Source organism: Bombyx mori, chromosome 28, assembly GCF_030269925.1.
Source record: "Bombyx mori chromosome 28, ASM3026992v2".
Classification (NCBI taxonomy): domain Eukaryota; kingdom Metazoa; phylum Arthropoda; class Insecta; order Lepidoptera; family Bombycidae; genus Bombyx; species Bombyx mori.
This window is the reverse complement of record NC_085134.1, coordinates 5,017,702-5,040,424: the sequence shown is the minus strand read 5'-3', so window position 1 is coordinate 5,040,424 and position 22,723 is coordinate 5,017,702. Positions and strand designations below refer to the sequence as shown.

Sequence of the window (22,723 nt, the reverse complement as noted above, 5' to 3'; positions counted from 1 at the left end):
GAAAGAAAATGTTTTCTTTAAGTTTCACACTAATAATTTACATAAGTACATTGTCATTTTATAAACTAAAAGAGACTATTTAATTTTATCATCTGATAGATACATGTTTAAAAGTCATTCAAAGTATAAAACTCATTTTCTTATAAAATTAATTAGGCCACTTCAATTCTAAAGGTGTGATATGTAGCATGCTTTTCAAGGCAGTTGACTTTTTTTCCGATAAATAAAAAAATTCAGGATTAAAAAATTTCAGTTATCTTCAGTTACCTCTAAGAAAAAGGAATTAAGCTTTGCATTTTCACAATTTGTTTACTGTTAATACAATGAGGTCTTGTTTTGTCTATTCCTATGTGTATATTTTTTTATACTTTTTTAAAACAAGGTTTCTAGATTTTTTTTTATTTTCACCAAGAATTGAAAATAAATAATTATGAGTCGATGGTATCATCATCATCTCGGCCTGTCCACTGTCTACTGCGGAACATAGGCCTCTCCAATTGATGTCCAATGCGGCCAGTTTGTTGCCACTTGTATCCGACGTGTATATATTTATATCTAATATAAGTGGACTGTATGAATGTGTGTAATATGTATGTTGAGTGAAGGGGTTGGCTAATTTTACGTTTTCAGTGAGCTCATTACTATAATTTACATTTGAACATTTGCAATTTAATTATTTACATCACAATATCATTTATGCATAGTGTGCTAAATTTTGAATTTATTTTTTATTTTCTACATTCAAAAATACAAAAATGCTACGTTAATGTTCTTATCTATCTATCTATCTCTTAGGTTTATGGCGTTTCCTTTTAGATTTCGCCAATGTCAAGTGTATATAATACTCTGCTTTCTATAGCGGGCTTCGTGAACGAGCAAGGTCACAGATATTCACTAAGAATTAAGTGAGTAGCTAAGAATGTTTGATGACAGGATCTCTGTTGATTTACCTAAAACAAATAAGACGCACACAATATATATACAGGGGTTAGTTCGATAAAAGACAGACAAACTACAGCTTAATGTTATTTTGGTTAATGAATGAACTAAGAATATAAACGAAAGGAGAGTTGACAAGGGAAAGAAGAGATTTGAGATCAATGGGGCGAGGAATATCAGGAGGAAGGAGATCATAGAGGGAGGAAGATAGACGAGGACAACTGAAAAACATGTGATTTGGAGAGCCTTCGTCAAGACCACATTCGCAAATAGAACTATCCCTGATATGAAGTTTAGCCAGGTGGACGGGGGTACACGTATGGCCTAGCCTTAATTTACAGATCGTACTTGTAACGCGTTTATGTAAATCTTTGAAGTTGCAGAACCAAGGTCGGGGAGGAATAAAGCCTTGAATATCAGCGTAGTGTTTACCTTTATAAAAACTAGTCTTTTGCCAACAAGAATTCCAAGAAGAAAGCAATCGTTGTTTAGCTATTGGGAGTAAATCATTAGAATAAATTCTGTAATGATCCATACAGCCAGTTGTTGTGGCATCTTTGGCACAAAGATCTGCAGTTTCATTACCTAAAATGCCACTGTGGCCAGGCAACCAAGCAAGGACAACTTCAATGTTTTTAGAATGGCAGCTGAAAAGTAAATTTTTAATTTTTAGTATGTAAGGAAATTTAGATTTAGATTTAAATTGGTTAGCAACGATAGCCTGTAAACAACTCTTAGAATCAGTAAGAATAACAGATTTATTTAGTTTATGGGACTCAATGAATGATAGTGCTTCCAGAATAGCTATGGACTCACCAGAGAAGACTGAAGCTTGAGGGGGCCATTTAAAATTGAGAATTATATTGTATTTGGGAATCCAGACAGCGGAGCCAACACAACCCTGGTCTGACAACTTAGAAGCATCAGTGTAAATGATGAGCCAATCGGGCCAATGCTTGGCAATGTATCTATTTAACTGGGAATTTGCAGAATTACATTTTTTTTCTATGCCGAGATCTAAAAGAACTTGAGGCTGAAAGATAAGAGCCTTAAAAGAGATGTCGAAAAGAGGAAATTTTTGATACTGAAATACAGGACAAGGAAGGCGGAGATAGCTGACAAAACTATTGAAAAGGCAGGGATAATCCTTGTGGTACCAATATTTATTAGAAGAGATAAAATCAGAAAGGATATGAAGTTTAGAGATAAGAGGATGATAAGGGGATTGAATGACTTTAGAAAGGAACCGGTCAGATAAGTATTGTCTTCTAAGGAATAAGGGAGCTTCGCCGCATTCTACCTGAAGAGCATTAATAGGTGACGATTTCATAGCTCCACAGATTAATCTCAGACATTTAGATTGAAGTTTGTCAAGGGAACTCATAGCAGATTTGTTACAAGGTTCAAGAAGGAAAGTGCCATAGTCTAAGTGACTACGTACTAAGGCGTTATACATAAGTTTTTGAGTATAGGGGTGACAGCCCCACCAGACACCAGATAAGGAACGCAGAATGTTAATATTTTTTTCACATTTTTTAACAATATGATTAATATGATGGACACCAGTTAATCTAGAATCTAATACAACACCAAGAAATTTCACATTGTCTACAACCGAAAAATTATGTTGATCGTAAGATATTGAAACGTTAGGACAAGATCTGGACCGAGAGAAAACAACCACTTTGCTTTTAGGAATAGATAGGGACAGACCGTGGTCTGAGAGCCAGTCTTGGAGATAGCCTATACCTGAATTTAGGCGAGAAGAGGCCTCATCAATATTCTTAGAAGAAACATAGAGTGCGAGATCATCAGCATATTGTAGAACTTGACAAAAGGAATTAACCGAAAGCTCTAAATCGTACGTATAAATACTGTAAAGTAACGGGCTGAGGACTGACCCTTGGGGGAGCCCCTTCCACAGCTGTCTGGGAGAGGAAGAATAATTTGGAGCACGAATATATACGAATCTAGGAGACAGGAGATTAAAAATTATGTTTACAATCTTCACAGGAATACTCAGCTGGAGCATTTTCTGCCTGAGCACTGGAAGAAGAACATTGTCATACGCAGATGATATGTCCAGAAAAACACCTACTAAAGACTCATTTTTAGAGAAGGAAATACGAACGTCTGTTAGAAATATGCTTAAACTATCCATAGTACTAAAACCTTTTCGGAATCCAAACTGAGATTTAGCTAATATGTTTCTATTTTCCACAATCCATTCCAAACGATTCTTGATTAAATGTTCCAAGTTAATGTTCTTTCATGGTGAATAAATTATTTAATTGTATAATAAGGAGTAAGAATCTTAGGTATACTTATATCATTTATATTAAGACTGTTATCCCAGCCAATATGATGAAATTGTAATTAATTCATGGTACACAATGATTGCATTCAATGAAAATGAGACTAGAAGTAATAAATATTTTATCTCAAAATAAAATTATTTCCTATCTAAACAGTATTACTCCATTCATATAATTAAAAGTTAAGCTTTATGACTATCCCTGAGCTAGAATTTTTTTGCTGTGTTATGGGAACTGAAAACATCACATATTTGAGACAAGAATTCCCAGTCTGTGTATAAATTAACTTTAACAAAAAAAAACTAGCTAGGGAGTTGAACCTAGTGCCCATTGTGTAGAATAATCATAAACCGCTAGACTATTGGGCCAATCAATCATTATATAATTTTATTATCTTGAAACCTACAATAATAGTGATACTTGTTTTTATGTTTTGAATCCACCTACAAAACATTTTCGTAAGTTTTGTTCTATCACAACACATCTATACAGATTTTCATTGTATCGTATACGGGCTATGCATGAAATATGTAAGGCAGTAAATGAACTTCTTATCAGGTTTAGAATATTTTGATAACTCCACGATTAGTACATACCAAATTCGGATGAAAACTTGTATTATTCGTTACACATTTCTGTAATAAACTTCGGCTTACGCAAGCAGCATACGTGTTTTTCCCAACATTTACCAGGAAAGAACAATGGGGTCTGAATTTTATGCGAAAACACTTTCACATCGGTCAAACCACTATACATAGGTGGCCACCTACACAAAACTATAAACAGACACACTAAAAACAAAATTACACTTCATTTTCAAGTCATAAACACGTTCACCTCACGTTATTTATTAAACAAACACCCATTAAACGAGTTTCATAACACAGAACTAACTTTATAAACTAACTTAAAGTTTCAAACTTTTTTCGTAGTGTCGACGACTTCTTGAATTTTTGACTGATCGAGAGAGATGTAAAGATACGCAAGCGCACCACAAGTCAGCCGAATTCCAAAACGTTTTGTTGGCAGGTTTGCAAGAAAAAAATCAAAATTATCTACAAAAAAAACCTCCGCTTAAATTTATTTCGTTCATAAATAAATGCAGTATTTTTTTTTACATATACAAAATGAGGTAACCCTAAATTAACACCCATCTAAATATTATTCTTGAACCATGCAACGTCACTCTTTTGTAATTAACAAAACGCTGAAGAGCCTCCTTCAGACGTAGGTATTCTACAAAAATTCAAGCTTTTCAAGTTAATTTTTTAAAAATATTTCCTTTGCAAAAATCTTTACTTCGTGCTAGACCCCTTTTAAAACTTTATTTTTACCATTTTGTATGAAATGCATAGCCTCATTATAAATTCGTATAATTTGAAAAGTATTCAAAACACAAAACTTAGGTTTAAGAAGTTCACTGATCTTCGTCGTATTTATTTATTACTTTAGAACTGTCTTGGCAATATCAGTTACTCAATCAGATAAAAAATGAAAACCTAACTAAATAATAGGCACGATATCTAACAAGGCCTGCTTACTTGTAAAGGCAGAGATAGCACCTATTCTAGATCAAATAGCAACACTATTGGTGTTGCTGTTTGATGAATTCCATGTACCATTTTTGGTAGGTTCACTTTTGAATAAATTCACCTCTTAAACGTCCCGTTTCTAATGATAAATTACATTTTAACATTTTCTTGTTACAAATTTTGATGATAGTTTTTTATTTGAAAGCTTCGTGTGGACCTCTCGTGGTGAACACGTTTAAGCTTCACCAATTGAACGTTCATTTAAATCTATATTCTTACTATTGTTTTTAATTTACAATAAAATAAATAACACCTTCCGGCATGTTTAATTATCAACATAGTTTATGCATATGACTTTCAATAAACATCACGTAATCAACAATAATCGTGAAAGGAAAGCTTACGTACCTACATATTTATTAAAAACTAAGGCAGAACTAATTTGAAGTAGGCTGGAGACAAGTTGTGGCGTTTCACCTGGAGCACATTTGTCTCCGCTATCCTGCCTCTAAAACTAGTGCTAATACAAGGTTTCAAGCTCTATTTAAGAAGAACAAGAATTAATTAAATAAAACTCACTGTGGCATTTGATTTTTTTACATTTATCCAAATGAAATCACGGGGCCAATAAGTTTTCCTAATGGGTCAAAAGATTACAATCGAAAACATAGAAAACACCTATTTACGTTATCTTAAAAAAACGCAAATTTAAATGCCACAAGTCTCATAAAAAAGTAATAACTTGATTTTAATAATGTCTTTGCTATTGCTTACTGAGTAGGCTAAGGCGAAGTTTTTGTGTCGGACATTTATTTTAATGTTATAACTTATTGGAGATTCGTTGCGAATACTATTTCGAATACGCTTCGAATAAATATTACCACCACCCTGCCTATTTCTGCCGTGAAGCAGTAATGCGTTTCAGTTTGAAGGGTGGGGAAGCCGTTGTAACTATACTTTGAGACCTTAAAACTTATATCAGAATCTCAAGTTGGGTGGCGCATTTACGTTGTAGATGTCTATGGGCTCCAGTAACCACTTAACACCAGGTGAGCTCGTCCACCCCTCAAAGCAATAAAGAAACAATAAAAAAAAGAATAAAATAAAAAATAATAAAAAAATCTTTAATTACGACATTTTTATTGAATATACATAATATAAAATAGTGACTCTTTTAAACGGTAAAAATTCATAAGTACTTGCTACATAGACTTATACATACGTATTTACACTTACACCTTTGGTTACTAGGTAACTTAACTAATCATTATATATTATTATTTAAAAGTTTAACAAAGAGTTCAATTAACTTAAATTATAATACATAAAAAAATTCGTAAGCTGCCGTGTGTGGTTTATAAATATTTTATATATTAGATTAGAGATTGAACTGCGGGTGGCTGAATGTTTATCTAACATGCATTATATGCGACAGCATGGAGACTACTTTGGTCTACTAACTCATTTGCCTTCGGCGGCAATAAATTCAATACAATAAAAACTAGATCAAAGAATGTGCGCTTTCTGAGTTTTTTTTTTTTCTTCGAAAAAAGGTGAAGTATCTAACAAGCATTGGTTAAAATTTAATAAAGTACTTCCCTGTTACTTTTGTGCTTTAAAATACTATGATTTACTGTTTAGAATCATAAAAAAACATTAGCCACGGTTCTATATCAAAATTCCAAATGCAAAGCCAAATTTTTTGACAAATTTTTAAAAACGTCAAGGCCACATTTTCAAATAATACGATCATCTCTGTTTATTACAGGTGCTCGTGAAATCGATTCGCTTCAAGATGGTTGTACCATGACAAGTATCCTGAAGCCCATAGTAAATATTTCTTGGGTTTTTAGAGTCATTTTTTAAACATGGCCGAGATCAATTCCTTAGTTTTAAGTCTCTTAGTACATAATAATATATTTAAATTTTATTATGTTCAATCCGAATTTTTATTTTTCTCTTTCGACCGATTTCCTTGTGTGTTGAATTAATTATCAACCTTAGATTGTGTCCTGAAAAAGACTGACTAATGTCAGTCAACAATTGGTCAGAAAAAGAGAAAGAGAGACAGAGTTAGATCTCTTTCTATCTACCGTCTATTATTTCACAAACCATTTCCGCAGCCTACACTCTCCCACCGTCTTATTTTTGATTATCATGAGCCTATGCTCTTTAGAGAATATTTTCTCCAGTTATAAATCAAAACCTGAGGGTCTGCATGCTTCCACTTTGAACCTTTAAGCCAGGATCCCATCATCTGTCAGAGCTGATAAGATAGGTAATCTTCATCATATTCCCCTAACATTTTCTCCTAATAAATACTCAATAAATTGTGCTGTTTTTATTAAACTATAACATCATAATCAAATTCCATACTTGATATTTTAATCGATGTCCTAAAAACTAAAACACAGCATTCCACATCTCTTTACAAATATTTAAAATAAACTCATCAGATCATATTTATACACATCCTTAAATAAATAATTGAAGGTTTAATTATAGTGTTTTAATATTGCCTGGATAAAATAATTCCTAGAAAAAAATATTCAAATGTCACACACATCTGAAAATACATAAGTAATTACGGAATATTTCACAATTAATAATTAATTTGAACAGAACAATTTATTTCTGTCTTACAATTTATTTGACAATATCCGTATATCAAAATCACCTAACAAACATTAGTATCGTTCACAAAGTCTAACGAAAAACCAGCTTGTTTTATTCTACAAGGCAACATCTTTATATTTGGTCAAATCATCAGATTCATTGCCAACTGACGTGTGACTGTTCCTCATGTTGTAGAAGACTCTCTCCCTAGAGCCACTGAAGTGATAAGGGTCATGCCGAAGCAAATTAACACCGTACGAAGCCTCTTCTCTCTTGTAATCTGGGTAAAATCCGTATTCCGGATACAACCTTGGGTCGTAGGCGTAAGGTCGATAATAAGGATACGCCATTTCGCTTTTACAGTCCGCTCTGTCCTCGTATTCGTAATTCTTTGAGGGGTATTCGTCTGTGGTAAACGCGCCGACGATGGAATGGCGGCGTTTGTAGGGGTTGTCGTAGGGGCTGGTCCGGGGCCCGACCCAGGTGCCGTGCTGTGGGACGTACGGCTTGGGGTACCCGCGCAGACTGGCGGCGCCCGCGAGATGGCGCCAGTAGGCGGGAGGCGGGGGGCCGTACGCGGGAGGAGGGGGGCCGTACGCGCTACGTGCGGACTGACGGCTCGCGAGGTGCCGTCTCAGATCTGGCATCGACCCTGATTTACCTGATGATCATGGATATTTATTAGCAAAGCCGGACGCGTAGTCTATACAAGAACAGTTAGCAAACGTTTTTATACTGGTTGAAGCACCTTTTGTGAGTCCGCACGGGTAGGTACCACCACCCTGCCTATTTCGGCCGTGAAGCAGTAATGCGTTTCGGTTTGGCCGTTGTAACTACACTGAGACCTTAGAACTTATATCTCAAGGTGGGTGGCGCATTTACGTCATAGACTATGGGCTCCAGTAACCACTTAAAACCAGATGGGCTGTGAGCTCGTCTACCCATCTAAGCAATAAAAACATAAACTCACCCTCCCATCACACCAAAATTGCCATCATACATCAACCAGTGTATTAAGTTCTACGCAGTGCACGTTGCTAATAATGTTAAACACGTTACATCCACTCAAAGACTGTCATGATTATGAAATTCATACACGTATTTAAAAATAATGCTGAAGCCAACAACGTTAATGCCGCCCCCCACCTTGAGACATGAGGTCGCTTTCTCGATGTAATCGAAATTATATAACCATTATTAAGGAAAATCATAAAACCACTGGTCGGATCTTGATAAAAATTAAATGGGCCCACTTGAGAAGCGCCAGCCTTCAATAAACATTCATCTAAAGCGGATCACTTGGAAAAAGGCAATACAACTAAAAAAATGAGAACCTACTTGTTTTTTTTTTTTAATAGTTTAAAAACAAAAGGAATCTTAAACATACAGCCACTATAGTTTTCTTAGACTTTAGAAAGAAAATGTTACGCATTCTATTGTACCGTTGTCTGATAAAAATCCATCGTTTGTAAAGGCGGATGGAGCATCGGGGATGTAGTGGCTGGCGTCGAACTCACTCCCGCTAACTGCCGCACCGTTCCCGTAGCCCGCTTTCCTGTAACGCATACGGAATAATAAAGTTTGCCATCGTTTCTTTGTAGCTTAGAGGCGGGACCTCTAACCCGAAATGACGTATTCTGGAGAATTAACAGACGCCATCGGTACCTGTCTGCTGTAGTAACATATTTAAATGTCCGTAATCTATATACATAAAAATGAATTGCTGTTCGTTAGTCTCGCTAAAACTCGACAACAGTTGGACCGATTTGGTTAATTTTGGTCTTGAATTATTTGTGGAAGTCCAGAGAAGGTTTAAAAGTTATAAATATTAAAATGCTCGGAATTAAAACTAAAAATAACAATTTTCGTTTTCCTTTGATGTGTCCCCTGTCGGACGGTATTGTTTGTTTTAAGTTTATTTTATACAAAAGTTTAGGTCTTTTATTTCTCGATTGAGGCACTACGAAGTCTGCCGGGTCAGCTAGTATTGAATATTTGTAATACAGTACCGCGAAATATTATATTTATCACAAAAGTCTAAGCCATGGATTGAATATTCTACAATATTTACCTGGCTTCTCTCAGCGCATAGGCCGACTGTACCAGCACAACTCCGCAGACGATTGCCGGTAGCCGTGCCACGTAGCATGCCAACTCCGCGCCCCCATAAACTCCTTGCAGACCCTGGATTAACCAGCATTTGCATTAAAAGATATTTCTTGAATATTATATTCAGGTAAAATCGAGGTATTTGCTAGTGGTGAGCCACCTCCCGCGCATTAGGATATGAGGGAAGTATTACTTGAAACAATAGCAAGTAAGAATTATACCTACTATTCAAACTGGAAGGCATTATTCAATTTCATTGAAAATAAGAAAGACGATTGTAACAAATTGACTAAGGTAAAAGCACCTATTACGGAGGTATTTCGCAAAATTTGAAAGTAAGAAAGAAAAATAAGCATTTGTAAGTATTTCTAAAGATGGAAAAAATTTTCATCGTCAAAAATGGAATTTAAATTTCGTATTACTGTTGAGTCTATGTTTCTTTTCTAGAAATTACTTATTTAAAAAAATGTTTTAAATAGCCGGGTCGATTTTCCCTAATACGGAGGTATGATTGAGGTAAGAGCCTATTACTGCGGTAGACGGTTCCTAATACAGAGGGTCAGAAATTATATTTATTAAGTTCCGAACATATAATATTTATTAAGTAAATAATATAAATGTGAAGAACTTAAATTGTAAGTTTTGCATTAATTGACCACTTTTAATGAAATTTATAATACAAATGTATCTAGTAAGTATAACAGTGCATTCACACAGGTCGGCTCGGAAAGAAGAGTACATTTTTACCGCGTTTAAAAGTGATTTGGATTGTATTTTAACATGAGAATTCTAGGGAATTTCGAATGTATACACATAAATAAAATTGGAGTGTCTGTTTGTAATATTGAAATAACCGCTTTTTACCACATGCATATAAATATATATACGGTACATACACCAAAATAACATTTTTTACAATTTTTGTCTGTCTGTCTGTTTGTTCCGGCTAATCTCTGGAACGACTAGACCGATTTTGACGAGACTTTCACTAATAGATAGCTGATGATATAAGGAGTAACTAAGGTTTTTTAGATTTAAACTTAATGGTAAACTTAAGGTAAGTGAAGTTTTCGGCTCAATTCAGACATCGGTGGCAACGGCCGACAGCGATGTGAAGGCCTACCCGATCTTGTGGACCGAATGGTAAACAGTCGACGTCGCCCTAAGCACGTCATTACGGATCTTCCCGATCCATTAACGGTGTTTTAGGTACCTCAAGCACCGGTTACCGTCCTCGCCGAACCCGTCGCTTGCAATGAAGAACTCGAAGAAGAAATCAACCTATAGACGCAGCCCACTGAGTTTCTCACCGGATCTTCTTAGTTGGTCGCGTTTCCGATCCAGTGGTAGATTCTTCGAAGCACTGCTCTTCGTAGGGTCAGTGTTAGCAACACTCCCGGTTTGAGCCCCATGAGATCATCTACACGTCAAGGGGAAGCTGAAATAGCCTGCCAAGGCTATCAGCATTGGTAGGAGAAAAAAAAGGTGCGAAGAGCACTTTCAGCTTTGAAAGAATTTTAAACTTTATCTACATTGTTTTATAGATCAGTATCGCTTGAAAGGATAAAAATGTTCGGTGGCTGATGCGGCGGCCGCTGCCACTGCTGTTTGAATAGAGCTATACATATTTAAGATGAACAAAATAGAATTACTTAATGGTAAATTTATTGAGGACTGCTTAGGAACAAACAAACAAAGCATTTGCTTGACCATCTGTGAATGTTTCACAGATGGTCATCTGTGAATGTAAACAAAAGATAAGAAAGTTTAATAGTTTTATGAATGAGTCTTTGCCTTTACCGACTCAATAGAAATATCTGTACGGGATTTCTGGGAATCTGTCATAAATGGTTCATAAAAACAAATCGCTATACCCGAAATTGACGCTATAGTATCCAAAGTCGCTCTTACCGAATGAATTTCTTACGAAAATATGCTTTAAATTCAAGGGACATAAGTTTGACGTCGCTATAACCGAGGTCGTTATTAATGAAATCCACTGTATTTCATATATTTTAATAACCTTTCACTTGTACACTATTCCCCTCTTATACATCGTATTTCTCTCTGCTAATGGTTTGCTGGAAGAAAACTCATGAAGAGTTAAGCTCGCCTTTGTACATAGTATTTAGACATTCTTTAAATCTGTTTTTATTGTATTATCTTTTTGTGTAAAATAAGTATAAATAACCTTTCTATTATTTCTATGGAATCCTAAAACTTGTAATTTTATGTTCTATGAATATGACCGTAATAGGAGATCATAGAACCTAACACAGAGTTACCTGGAAATAACTACCACCGTAATAGGAAAACTACTCGTATTTTTTTAATCCTAATTCTGACCCATCAAAATTTCGATAAACAAAGAATGTAAATACTTAATCAAACGATAACAGTTTTTTGGCCCAGATGTGTAAAACTCAAGTCAACAGTTATACAAAATAAATGATTTGTGATTAATTAAAATACACCTTCCTATTTTTACCCCTTCTAAGAAACCAACATTTTGCACTCGACAGTTTTCATATTTAACTAGATTTTTAATGAATAATACATACCGCAGAATATGGTTTCTAATTTACAAGATTAATAATTATTCCAACTAAACTTGGAACTAATTCAATAACTTAATAAATTGAAAGTTATAAACAATTAAATATGCCCAGTATATTTCCTATTTCGGAGTTATACCACCGTATTAGGATTAATCTATAAAATTCGTACCGTATTACGGCGGTATTTTGTTTCTGATTTTTTGAGTAAAAAATGAGTTACATATATGAAACAAGCTATTTAAAAAGTAAGTATAATAGTAGGAAAATGCTACAAATAACACATTAACAAAGTTGAACGACTTATTAATACAAAAAACTTAGTTTCTAAATATTAGTGTACTTATTTTTTTGTTCCGCGTTTGTATGGAAACTCCTCTCACGTTGATGCCGTGCTACAAACTGATAGATCTTGTAGTGTTGTTTATATGCTACACTTGAAAATGTCAGTTATGTTATGAAGTAATAGATTTAGAATAAATAGATTCCGTTTTGGTGAGCTTAAACTGAATAAAACAAGAATAAATATCGAAAATAGAAATACCACCGTAATAGGAAGCGATTTTGACTACCGCCGTATTAGGAGCTTTTACCTTATCTATGCTAGTAATTACGAAGGAGCCCTTTTCCCCCTACCTATTTGCTGGTAGTCTAAGGGGTTATTCCAGCTACGCTCTGGCTGGTAGGTGAACTGACGGGCTCAACTTGAGAGATTGCGAAAATTGGCCTTAGCAAGAGCAGCGCTTCGGATAATCTACCAACGAATTCGCGATCCACTGAGAAGATCCGACGAGAAACTCAGTAGGTTGTGTCTCTGTGTGTGTTATTGTGGGAAATAGCCCAGAATGTAGAGTCTACACGGGGAAGTAGCACTTTCATGCCCGATTTGAAGTGGAATAGCACTTATACGATGTCTATAAAATTCTCGGTGCTTTACATAAGCTTCCTTAACTACTAAACTGCTGCCAAGACCTGTTTTTTCTATTCATGAAAAACAATGTGATTTGCAACTTACCCAATGACTAATAGACATATAGAAGACTAGAGCACACTCCGGTATCAGCACTAAGATGACCGCTATCAACCATGCTAGAAGATATTTGTTGTTTTTCTGAAAAAAAACATAAATATAAATATTTATACTAGTATTTAGAATTAGCTATTTATTTATACACGGTAGAAGTAAAACTGCTAAGTATCTTGAAAAGTATTTTGTCCACTTACTGGTACTTGTATTTACTGGTGGTAGGACCTCTTGTGAGTCCGCGCGGGTAGGTACCACCACCCTGCCTATTTCTACCGTGAAGCAGTAATGCGTTTCGGTTTGAAGGGTGGGGCAGCCGTTGTAGCAATACTGAGACCTTAGAACTTATATCTCAAGGTGGGTGGCGCATTTATGTTGTAGATGTCTATGGGGTCCAGTAATCACTGAACACCGGGTGGGCTGTGAGCTCGTCCACCCATGTAAGCAATAAAAAAAAGCTCTCGCGCAGGCTAAAATCCTTTAAGCATGTGACCGAACGAGTCTCTTTGTTCGGCATACCGACGGTCTTAATATTCTAAACTCATTAAATACGCAATATTTCTTAAAATTATTGTTAGGGCTATTCAGTTTTTCCATGTTTCTTCGATTCACCCATTAACGCTGCTTACCATTCCCCCGTGACCGTTTTGGTACTGCAATCATACCAGTGCGCAAGCTGATATTAACTTACAAGTTTTTGTATAACCTGACGACGTCTAAGTCATTTGTGCTATAAAATGGCAGAGCGCCTATTAGTAACAGTTTATTATATACTCAGAGACTGTATTAACGAGTTTTAATTCCTATAAAAAGATATAAGGCATTAAGTGAAACTAGTGGTCCCGCAGTAGTCGAAATTCGATAATAATTAATTGAAATTATAAGTTTCTTAACATTATTAAGGTTCTATTGTCAAAGACTATTATACTTCTTTATTCTCAGATTTCGCCAAGACTACATTAAGACAAATAATATTAAAGATAAACAATATTAACCTATTCTCAATTTGACCAGACTCTAAGCAATAACAAAAGTTTGACAATAAATAAAGAGTTTAAATGTGTGTGTGTGTATCAAATACATGGTAGTGTGTGTAATGTTTTTTTTTAATTGTTTTAATGTATTTTTATGCATAATTTAAAAACAAATTAGCATCATGCACTCCTCCTCTATATTCTCTATAATTGTGAGAAATTTTCCGTCCGCGCAATTTGCGTAAAAAGGGGTACAAAGTTTTTGCTTCACGTATTAATATATAGATACTAACCGATATAAGCCCATGAACTAATGTTACGGTGGCGGCTATGACGATGATGTAGCATACCATGAGCAGTACCGATGGAATAGGTAGTCCGCTCTGTGATTCAACGACCCACACTATTTCGTAGATCAACGCGATCGCGTACGCCACCTGGAAACAATGATGGATTCCAATATTATAATTATGAAAAAAAATCGAAAAGTCGTCGTGGCCTAAAGGATAAGACGTCCGGTGCATTCGTACGTAGCGATGCACCGGTGTTCAAATCCCGCAGGCAAGTACCAATTTTTCTAATGAAATACGTACTTAACATTGTTCACGATTACCACAGTGAAGGGATAATATCGTGTAATAAAAATAAAACCCGCAAAATTATAATTTGCGTAATTACTGGTGGTAGGACCTCTTGTGAGTCCGCACGGGTAGGTACCACCAGCCTCTTTCTACCGTAAAGCAGTAATGCATTTCGGTTTGAAGGGTGGGGCAGCCGTTGTAACTATACTGAGACCTTAGAACTTATATCTCAAGGTAGGTGGCGATATTTACGCTGTAGATGTCTATGGGCTCCGGTACCAACTTAACACCAGATGGGCCGTGATCTCGTCCTACCACGTAAGCCAAAAAGAGAGGCGACGATTTGGAAAAGCTGCTGGTAACAGGCAAGGTATGCGGAAGAATGCCCAGAGGCAGAATTCCAATGAGCTGGTCTAACCAGATACGCTCCACTCTTAATACTTCAGTCCCCGTTGCTATCCACACAGCCGAGGATACGCAGGAATGGCGCAGGATAATACAGGAGAAAGTTGTTTGAAGAGGCCACGACCCTCAGCATTCAGGATTATCGACGCAAGGAAGAGGAATCTCTTTGAGGTCACTAGTGATACTAATACTAGTCTATATTAAATTTAGATCGAAATAACGAGCCCCGAGATAAATTGGTGCGCGTACCGATCTAGTACAGTGTAGTTACAGCAATTTAATGCAAGATAAATAACAAATTCAAGGTAGGTTACTATCTGTTGTGAAATTACCATAAATCGTTACAACATTCTTAAACTCGAAGCATACACGACTGTAGCTCGATATAAGTATTTTATAGTTACTTTATTTTTTTACGTTTCAAAACTTCTCGGATTTATATTAAAATTTAGTCTGTTAACTTTGAATTATAAAATTTTTTTTTTTTTTTTTTAATAACGATCACGCCACGTTAGCTGGTTCCGTGCTAAGTTCGTAAAGAACTTGTGTTACAGGTACCAGATAACGGAAATAAATGTAAGATTTTTATTATACACATACATATATTTAATATACATCCATAACCCTGGAAAAGACATTTTTCTTATATTTATCATACAAATATCTTCCCATGGCGTGATTCGAACCCGCGACCCCCTTGTGTAGTGACCATGTCACTTACCACTACACCAGACTGCCGTAATGTTAGGGAATCAGAGTGTGTGATGTCTGTGTGATGTCTAAAAAAAATTTAACAAGCTTAAGTTAGAGAAAAATGCATTATAGCCGATTTATATTTGAGTCGTCTATTATCAAAGGTGGCAATCTGTGCATTTGGACAAAAAAATGTTATTGATATGTCAATACAGATTTATTTGAATATAATCGTCTCCTTCAAAGAATACGGTTCAAAACCTGCATTAAATAAAGGTTAATACTTAACCTGTTATTTATCTAAGATGTCGTTCAGAAGAGTTTTGTGATTGCCAATGGAATACAAAGTCAATAATTCGTTTTTCTGATTTACCAATACTTAATTGTCCAAAAGTCACATTGCCGGCTTTGATAATAGTCGACTCATTTAAAGTTTTAGCCAAATATAACCAAGTCTTTTTTCAATATTGGTACTGCATAGAGTACTTGTAACTTGTAACTTTTAAGTTGTTTTTTAAGACTGGCGAATAACATCCAAACATTTGTTACACATCTGGTACACGGTCATATAGGTAACTATTAATTATATAACTATAGTTTTATAGTTCAATTATTTAGGGTTTTACTTGTCGATGACGCTTATCGTGTCGTACCTCCGACTCGGTATAAGGATTCGTAAAAGTTAAGGTGGTAGAATCTAATAAATTTAATCTTCACAACCCGCTTCACTGATGCGGTTCATAGTACCATCTCAAAGCTTCAGAAAGATCAAAATATTTTATCAAACACAAAGAATAACAATTATTCTAATGCAATAATACTTTGAAAACTTGTCTAAAGATATAAAATTTCAGTACCTGATTGGTATTTTTTATTTTTTTTTATTTTTTATTGCTTATATGGATGGACGAGCTCACAGCCCACCTGGTGTTAAGTGGTTACTGGAGCCCATAGACATCTACAACGTAAATGCGCCACCCACCTCGAGATATAAGTTCTAAGGTCTCAGTATAGTTACAACGGCTACCCCACCCTTCGAACCGAAACGCATTACTGCTTCATGGCGGAAATAGGCGGGGTGGTGGTACCTACCCGTGCGGACTCACAAGAGGTCCTACCACCAGTGATTACGCAAATTACAATTTGGTATGGACCCCGGGAACCGTTTAATACTGGAAGAGCCGTTATCTCGTCTACTCCTCTAGATTGTTAAAGTCCTAATGTAAGTCGTGAGTAATCGTAAACCCATTACATATTATCCGTGCATATTATACATACACTTATTAGTTCTGTTCTCTCAGAGTGTTTAGTTCATCAAGCTTTCGTGGGCAGAATTTTTAAAATTCGATTATCATTATTAATATTATCAGGAACCATTTGCAAGCTTCTAAAAGTTTAAAAGTCGTCAGCTTTTTAGCTCAGTCGCGTGTGCACTCTCACTTTTGCTGCGCCCAGTTTCGTCATCTTACAAGATAAACTCGACAAACAAATACCAGTTTTACTAGACCCTTAACAGTTCCATTCCATGAGCTTATTTGCGATAAATACAACGAGAAAAAGATCTCCATAAAATTGCTATTATACTTCCGAGTGTGGTTAAGAACGTGACTAGAATGCTTAGATTAAAGATAGCTGCTTCGTCTTTACTGTTTTTGAATAACAATGTGTCATTTAATTTGTCTGGCCCGAAACAGATTGATCGAATTGAATTTTCATTTACAAATTTTTTTGGGGTCAATGAAGAAAGTTGAGGATATTAGATAATATAATATGTACAATCTATACTAATATATAAATCTACAGTGGTTTTTACGGATGTTCCATTATAACTACTGAACCATGCATCCGATTGACTTGAAACTTGGTATCTATGTAGAAAATACATGTAGGTACTTAATAGATAGGCTAATATTTATATGATTGTTGGACTCCCTAATAATAATGACAATAAATAATAATGTTAATTTTAAATGCCCAGCGAAGCGGGCGAGTACGGCTCCTATGTATAAATTAACTAAATGTTTGCCTAAATGTACTGAAGCTATACATTTGATTGTGTTAAAAGCTGGTGTAGGCGCGAAAAGGTACGGCCGGGAAGAGGTGGGTCACGGCATTTACGTTGTAGAAGTCTATGGGTTCCGGGCTCTTAACACTAGATGGGACATGAGATCGTCCACCCATCAAAGCTAAAAATAAATAAAAACTATGTACATATACTCATAGTACCAGAATTGTACGACAGGTTTTTTTGGAGTAGTTTTAAAAAAACTATATTCATACAACGAGCGATCACAACGGACTCTAAGACGACTTCTTTCTGACTAGTGAAATATATTTTTTTGTTTCATTCGATTGAGGTCAGAAAACAAGTTTTTCCTGGTGGTAGGACCTTTGTGAGTCCATCTTCTTCTCTGGAGGCGCCGGAGTCCGACATAACCCGGTCTATTACCCCTCTCGACCGGGTATCCGTAAATGGATTCCCCAGCGTTAAAAAAAAAAAGGACCTTTGTGAGTCCGCATGGGTAGAAGAAGTAATGCGTTTCGGTTTGAAGGGTGGGGCAGCCGTTGTAACTATACTTGATACCATACTGGGACCTTAGAACTAATCTCAAGGTGGGTGGCGCATTTACGTTGTATATGTCTATGGGCTCCAGTAACCACTTAACACCAGGTAGGCTGTGAGCTCGTCCAGCAATAAAAAAAAATGGCGACGTCTTATGAAGGGCCCCACCACCCGACCTGATGACCACGACCACTCAGCCAAGAGTGTAAATGACAAAGAAGAAGAAGACACTAAATTATCTTTGCCATTCCACATTTCAATTGAACAGAGTCATCACCTGCGAAACCTATTTAAACTTAACATTTATGGGTAAGCAATACTCACCAGCGCATAGGCCGCGACAAAACCTGACGCAGCTGTGACACTGCAGCAGAATATCCTGCTGACTGCAGGCTTCATTCTTAGCTTCGGTGAGTCAACATCACTCATATCGTTACTCGTCGACATGTTTTCAAAATTTCCGTCAGCTTCATCAAAGTAAATCCATAACTCATCTGATTGACCTTAGAGTGACCTCTTTTCTGTTTCTTTCTGGACTATAACTTGGTGTCGTTTTGATTTATTAATGCCCTCGTTATTTCGAACCAGAATGCACTTGTCGAAACCTACATCTCTGCGACTGTAGAGATGATTTTCCGTGACACTCATACGACAACGATCTGTAAATACAAAAAAAAACGAAATTAAAAACATAATTGATTTGTATTTGCGTGTTATTAAGAGCTAGAATGAAGTTCCTTGTCAGCGATATGGCTTACGCATTATTGAAGTGAAACTTCTTTAGAATCGTTGTGATTTCAAAGTCGATGAAACGAAAAAATAAGTCCATAGAGACACAAATACATAAATGTATAGGATTCAGCCGGCGAGAGAATGAGATAGAACACATTAGACGTTCTCGGTCTCCTCTTTGTGCGACTCTTCGTAGCATCCCCACTATCGTCTACTAAGCATTGTCCATATGTATGCTCCTGTGTAGTGGGATAGTCAGTATATCTATATCTTATTTATAAGTTTCACTTCTACCGTGTGTGACTTGCACACACATACACACTTTTTTTATTATTATTTTCCTGTACAAAGGTTTTATTCTCGATTTTTTATGAATTTGGGTAAATACTGAAAAACCACGGGCCAAGTGGAATTCATTTCCAGTTTTAGTTTCGTCTGATTTTTCGTCCTGCAAAAACTTCCGAACAATCCGGCACGTATTTATATTATATTATTTACTTATTATTATTTTTAAGAGTATCTCTGGGCGGTTGGAACTATATAACTTAGGACGGAAAGCTGATCTCAACAGACCGTATTACTATAAGATGTTTAATTCGTCGTAGACTCAATAACAAGGCGACCTGTATATCGAGTGATGTACATAAACTTCAATACCTGTAAGCGAATACCAATTTTTTTAAAGCAAATACCCAGCTAATACATGTTCATGAATAAGATAATTACGTAATTACTAATGATAAAGCCCGTATGCTTTTTTTATTGCTTAGATGGATAGACGGCTCACAGCCCACCTGGTGTTAAGTGGTTACTGGAGCCCATAGACATCTACAACGTAAATGCGCCACCCACCTTGAGATATAAGCTCTAAGGTCTCAAGTATAGTTACAACGGCTGTCCCACCCTTCAAACCGAAACGCATTACTGCTTCACGGCAGAAATGGGCAGGGTGGTGGTATCTACCCGCGCGGATAACTGCACTGTCTATTTTTTGCCACAATGCAAGCATCGCTATAGTTTAGTAGTCCTTAACTGTTTCAAAGGTGGCGCACTAATACCCCGTTGTGGTTCTCCATTTAAAAAAAACGATGTGAAGTTTCTATATTAATTGATATTCATGAGGACAATAGCTCTAACAGGACAATAGCCTTTCTGCTGTTTTAATTCAATGCTTGCTAGCCGACCCATCTTTCTTATGGGAACGGAAGTTTTTTATCCGTAGTTGCTGTGGTTTCCATGTACTCTTGTGTGACGTAATTATTGTTTTCGCTGTCCAATTAAAATATGGTAACCTTTCGGTCCATGCATTGACAAATTTTATCCTTGTAGGGAGTGAACTTCACATAAAAGTGCACAGCCACACCGCGGCTCAGTACTTACTGAGAAAAATATCAAATATCACTCTTACATAAAAGAAGAACAAATGTCTTTCTTATTTATGACCAGGTGCGCCCGTGACTTGGTCCGCGTGGAATTTAACAAAACATTATATTTTTTAATAATACTTTTAGAATTTTTCTAAAATATAAGTGGCCTAAGTTACTCCTGATTACAGTCCCGACAAAATCGGTCCAGCCGTTCCAGAGATTAGGTAGAACTAACAGACAAACAGATCGACATAAATTGTAAAAAATGTTTTTTTGGTATATGTACCGTATAAAATATGTACATATGCATGTAATAAAAAACGGTTAATTTAAGATTACAAACAGACACTTTAATTTTATTTATTTGTATAGATTAGTGATGTTTACTCATTTAGTTTAGTGATGTTTTTGACTCAAATGTGTAAAATATTGTATGATATGTCAGAATCACATAAAATGCAAATAAAAATATTTCTATGAGAGTTCACGCAACATTCTAGATGCCATTTAGAACGGATGACATTACGAAAATTTTAAAGCAATTAAACTTATGACTCGCATATTGCCATGTTATACAACAGCCAAGCTACTAATCCACAAATAACTGAGCAAAAAACAATTGAATCGAAGCTTTAATCAGAGCTGGCATCTCGAAACATTGAGATCATGGGAACCATTTAGTCTGTGCCCCTGATTTTGCAATGTTCTGTTATTTAATACATACTCAATCTTGAGCAAAGTAATAAAGATAAAATGCAATGATCCGTTTTTTAATTGTACCCAGTGAGACAAGTTTGGAGTTGCAATTTTTGTCTGACAATTTCATCACGGTCGTTCGAAATGTGAAAAAAAATCTAAGACTTAAACTTGATTCTTTCAAAATTTATTGGTCATCAATGTTATCATGCTAATTTAGTTTACTTTGGGACTTAAAATGGTTTTTTTTGTTTTTTTAAATATGTAATATAGTTACATATTGAAATACTTACATTTTCGATTTGGTTTAAATTTATTTACTGCTAACAATATTTAATACATTTAGTTAAGGGTGGACGCGTTCTTGGCCCGTTTAAGTGGTTACCGAATAACGTAGGCCCATAGACATCAACAACGTGTATGTCACCACTCACCTTGCGAAATGAGTTCTAAATCTCGGTTTTATAGCACATTAGTTGTTGTGAAGCATTAATGCGTTTCGGTTTGAAAAGTGGGGCAGCCGTTGTAACTATACTGAGATCTTAGAACTTATATCTCAAGGCGGGCGGCGGCATTTACGTTGTAGATGTCTATGAGCTCCGGCAACCACTTAACACCAAGTGGGCTGTGAGTTCATCCGCTAAGCAATACAAAAAAAACAGTGCCTTGAATCGCCAACAAATATTATCTTAATCCATCTATCTGTTCATAATCTATTCTTTTTTGCTGTAGTACGCTCTGGCCAAGGTTAGTCATCACCCATACCTAAGGACAGAGACCCGGCCCCCTGTGCGTGATCGTGTTGTTACTCCTACGTAAATGTAATTGCTTTAAAATCACACAGTCAGTATCGAAGGTCAAACGATGATTCTTACAAAAAATATTCGAAAGATGATGCCGATGTACTTAAGCCGTTTTTAATCCTATATATTTTCATTCAATTGCCTTGCAAATGCTCAGAGCTCTTTAAGATTACTCGTGGAATTAAATCTATTTGAAACTAGTGGACCCGTGGCCCAGTCCAAAGTTTATACTATGGAATAAATATATGGAATAGATATACAATTTATAATGTACCCTCAGTAGTTCGTCTTGAATTAGTTACCTTTGATTGCATTAAAATGAGAATTAAAATAAAATGGAATGCAACAAGTCTCCAATCTCATAAGTTAACAATATAAAACATCGAATTTTGTAGATAAACAATAAGCTTTAAACGCGAAAAAGTATATTCAAGATCAGTTCAGTAGTTCCTCAATATTCCTTTAGCGAACTAAGTCACGAACTGACAGACAAAAATACAATATCAAACTTAAGGGGGAAAAAAACATATTAAAACCACTCTCCTACCCTCTCCCGACTAGGCGCGTCAACACCCCCGCCCCCGCCGTTCGCCCAATCACGATGTTCGACCAGCCCATACCGTGGGCCCCGAAGGTCAAATACTTAGGCGTCACCCTCGACAGTAGGATGACATTCCGCCCCCACATTAAGACGGTACGCGACCGTGCCGCCTTCATTCTAGGACGTCTCTACCCGATGATATGTAGGCGAAGTAAAATGTCCCTTAGAAATAAGGTGACACTCTACAAAACTTGCATACGCCCCGTCATGACCTATGC

General features: G+C 36.1%; 2 protein-coding genes across 3 annotated transcripts in view; both read right to left on the bottom strand.

Moving 5' to 3' along the window:
* Positions 1–4,265, bottom strand: part of LOC101738243 (A-kinase anchor protein 13) — a 72,638-nt gene extending 68,373 nt beyond the window's left edge. For both annotated transcript variants that reach the window (XM_038021248.2, XM_038021251.2), the window contains exon 1: positions 3,851–4,265. The gene's annotated coding sequence lies outside the window, so the exon portion shown is untranslated. The remainder of the gene's footprint in view (positions 1–3,850) is intronic.
* A 1,644-nt stretch (positions 4,266–5,909) lies between these two features.
* Positions 5,910–22,723, bottom strand: part of LOC101744353 (uncharacterized) — a 47,020-nt gene continuing 30,206 nt past the window's right edge. The window contains exons 2-7 of the mRNA XM_038021166.2: positions 18,631–18,965; positions 14,358–14,501; positions 13,082–13,177; positions 9,474–9,586; positions 8,845–8,957; positions 5,910–8,063 (exon numbers count right to left, since the gene is read on the bottom strand). Of these exons, the coding sequence (XP_037877094.1) occupies positions 7,519–8,063; positions 8,845–8,957; positions 9,474–9,586; positions 13,082–13,177; positions 14,358–14,501; positions 18,631–18,753 (1,134 nt within the window). The 5' untranslated portion in view covers positions 18,754–18,965 and the 3' untranslated portion in view covers positions 5,910–7,518. The remainder of the gene's footprint in view (positions 8,064–8,844; positions 8,958–9,473; positions 9,587–13,081; positions 13,178–14,357; positions 14,502–18,630; positions 18,966–22,723) is intronic.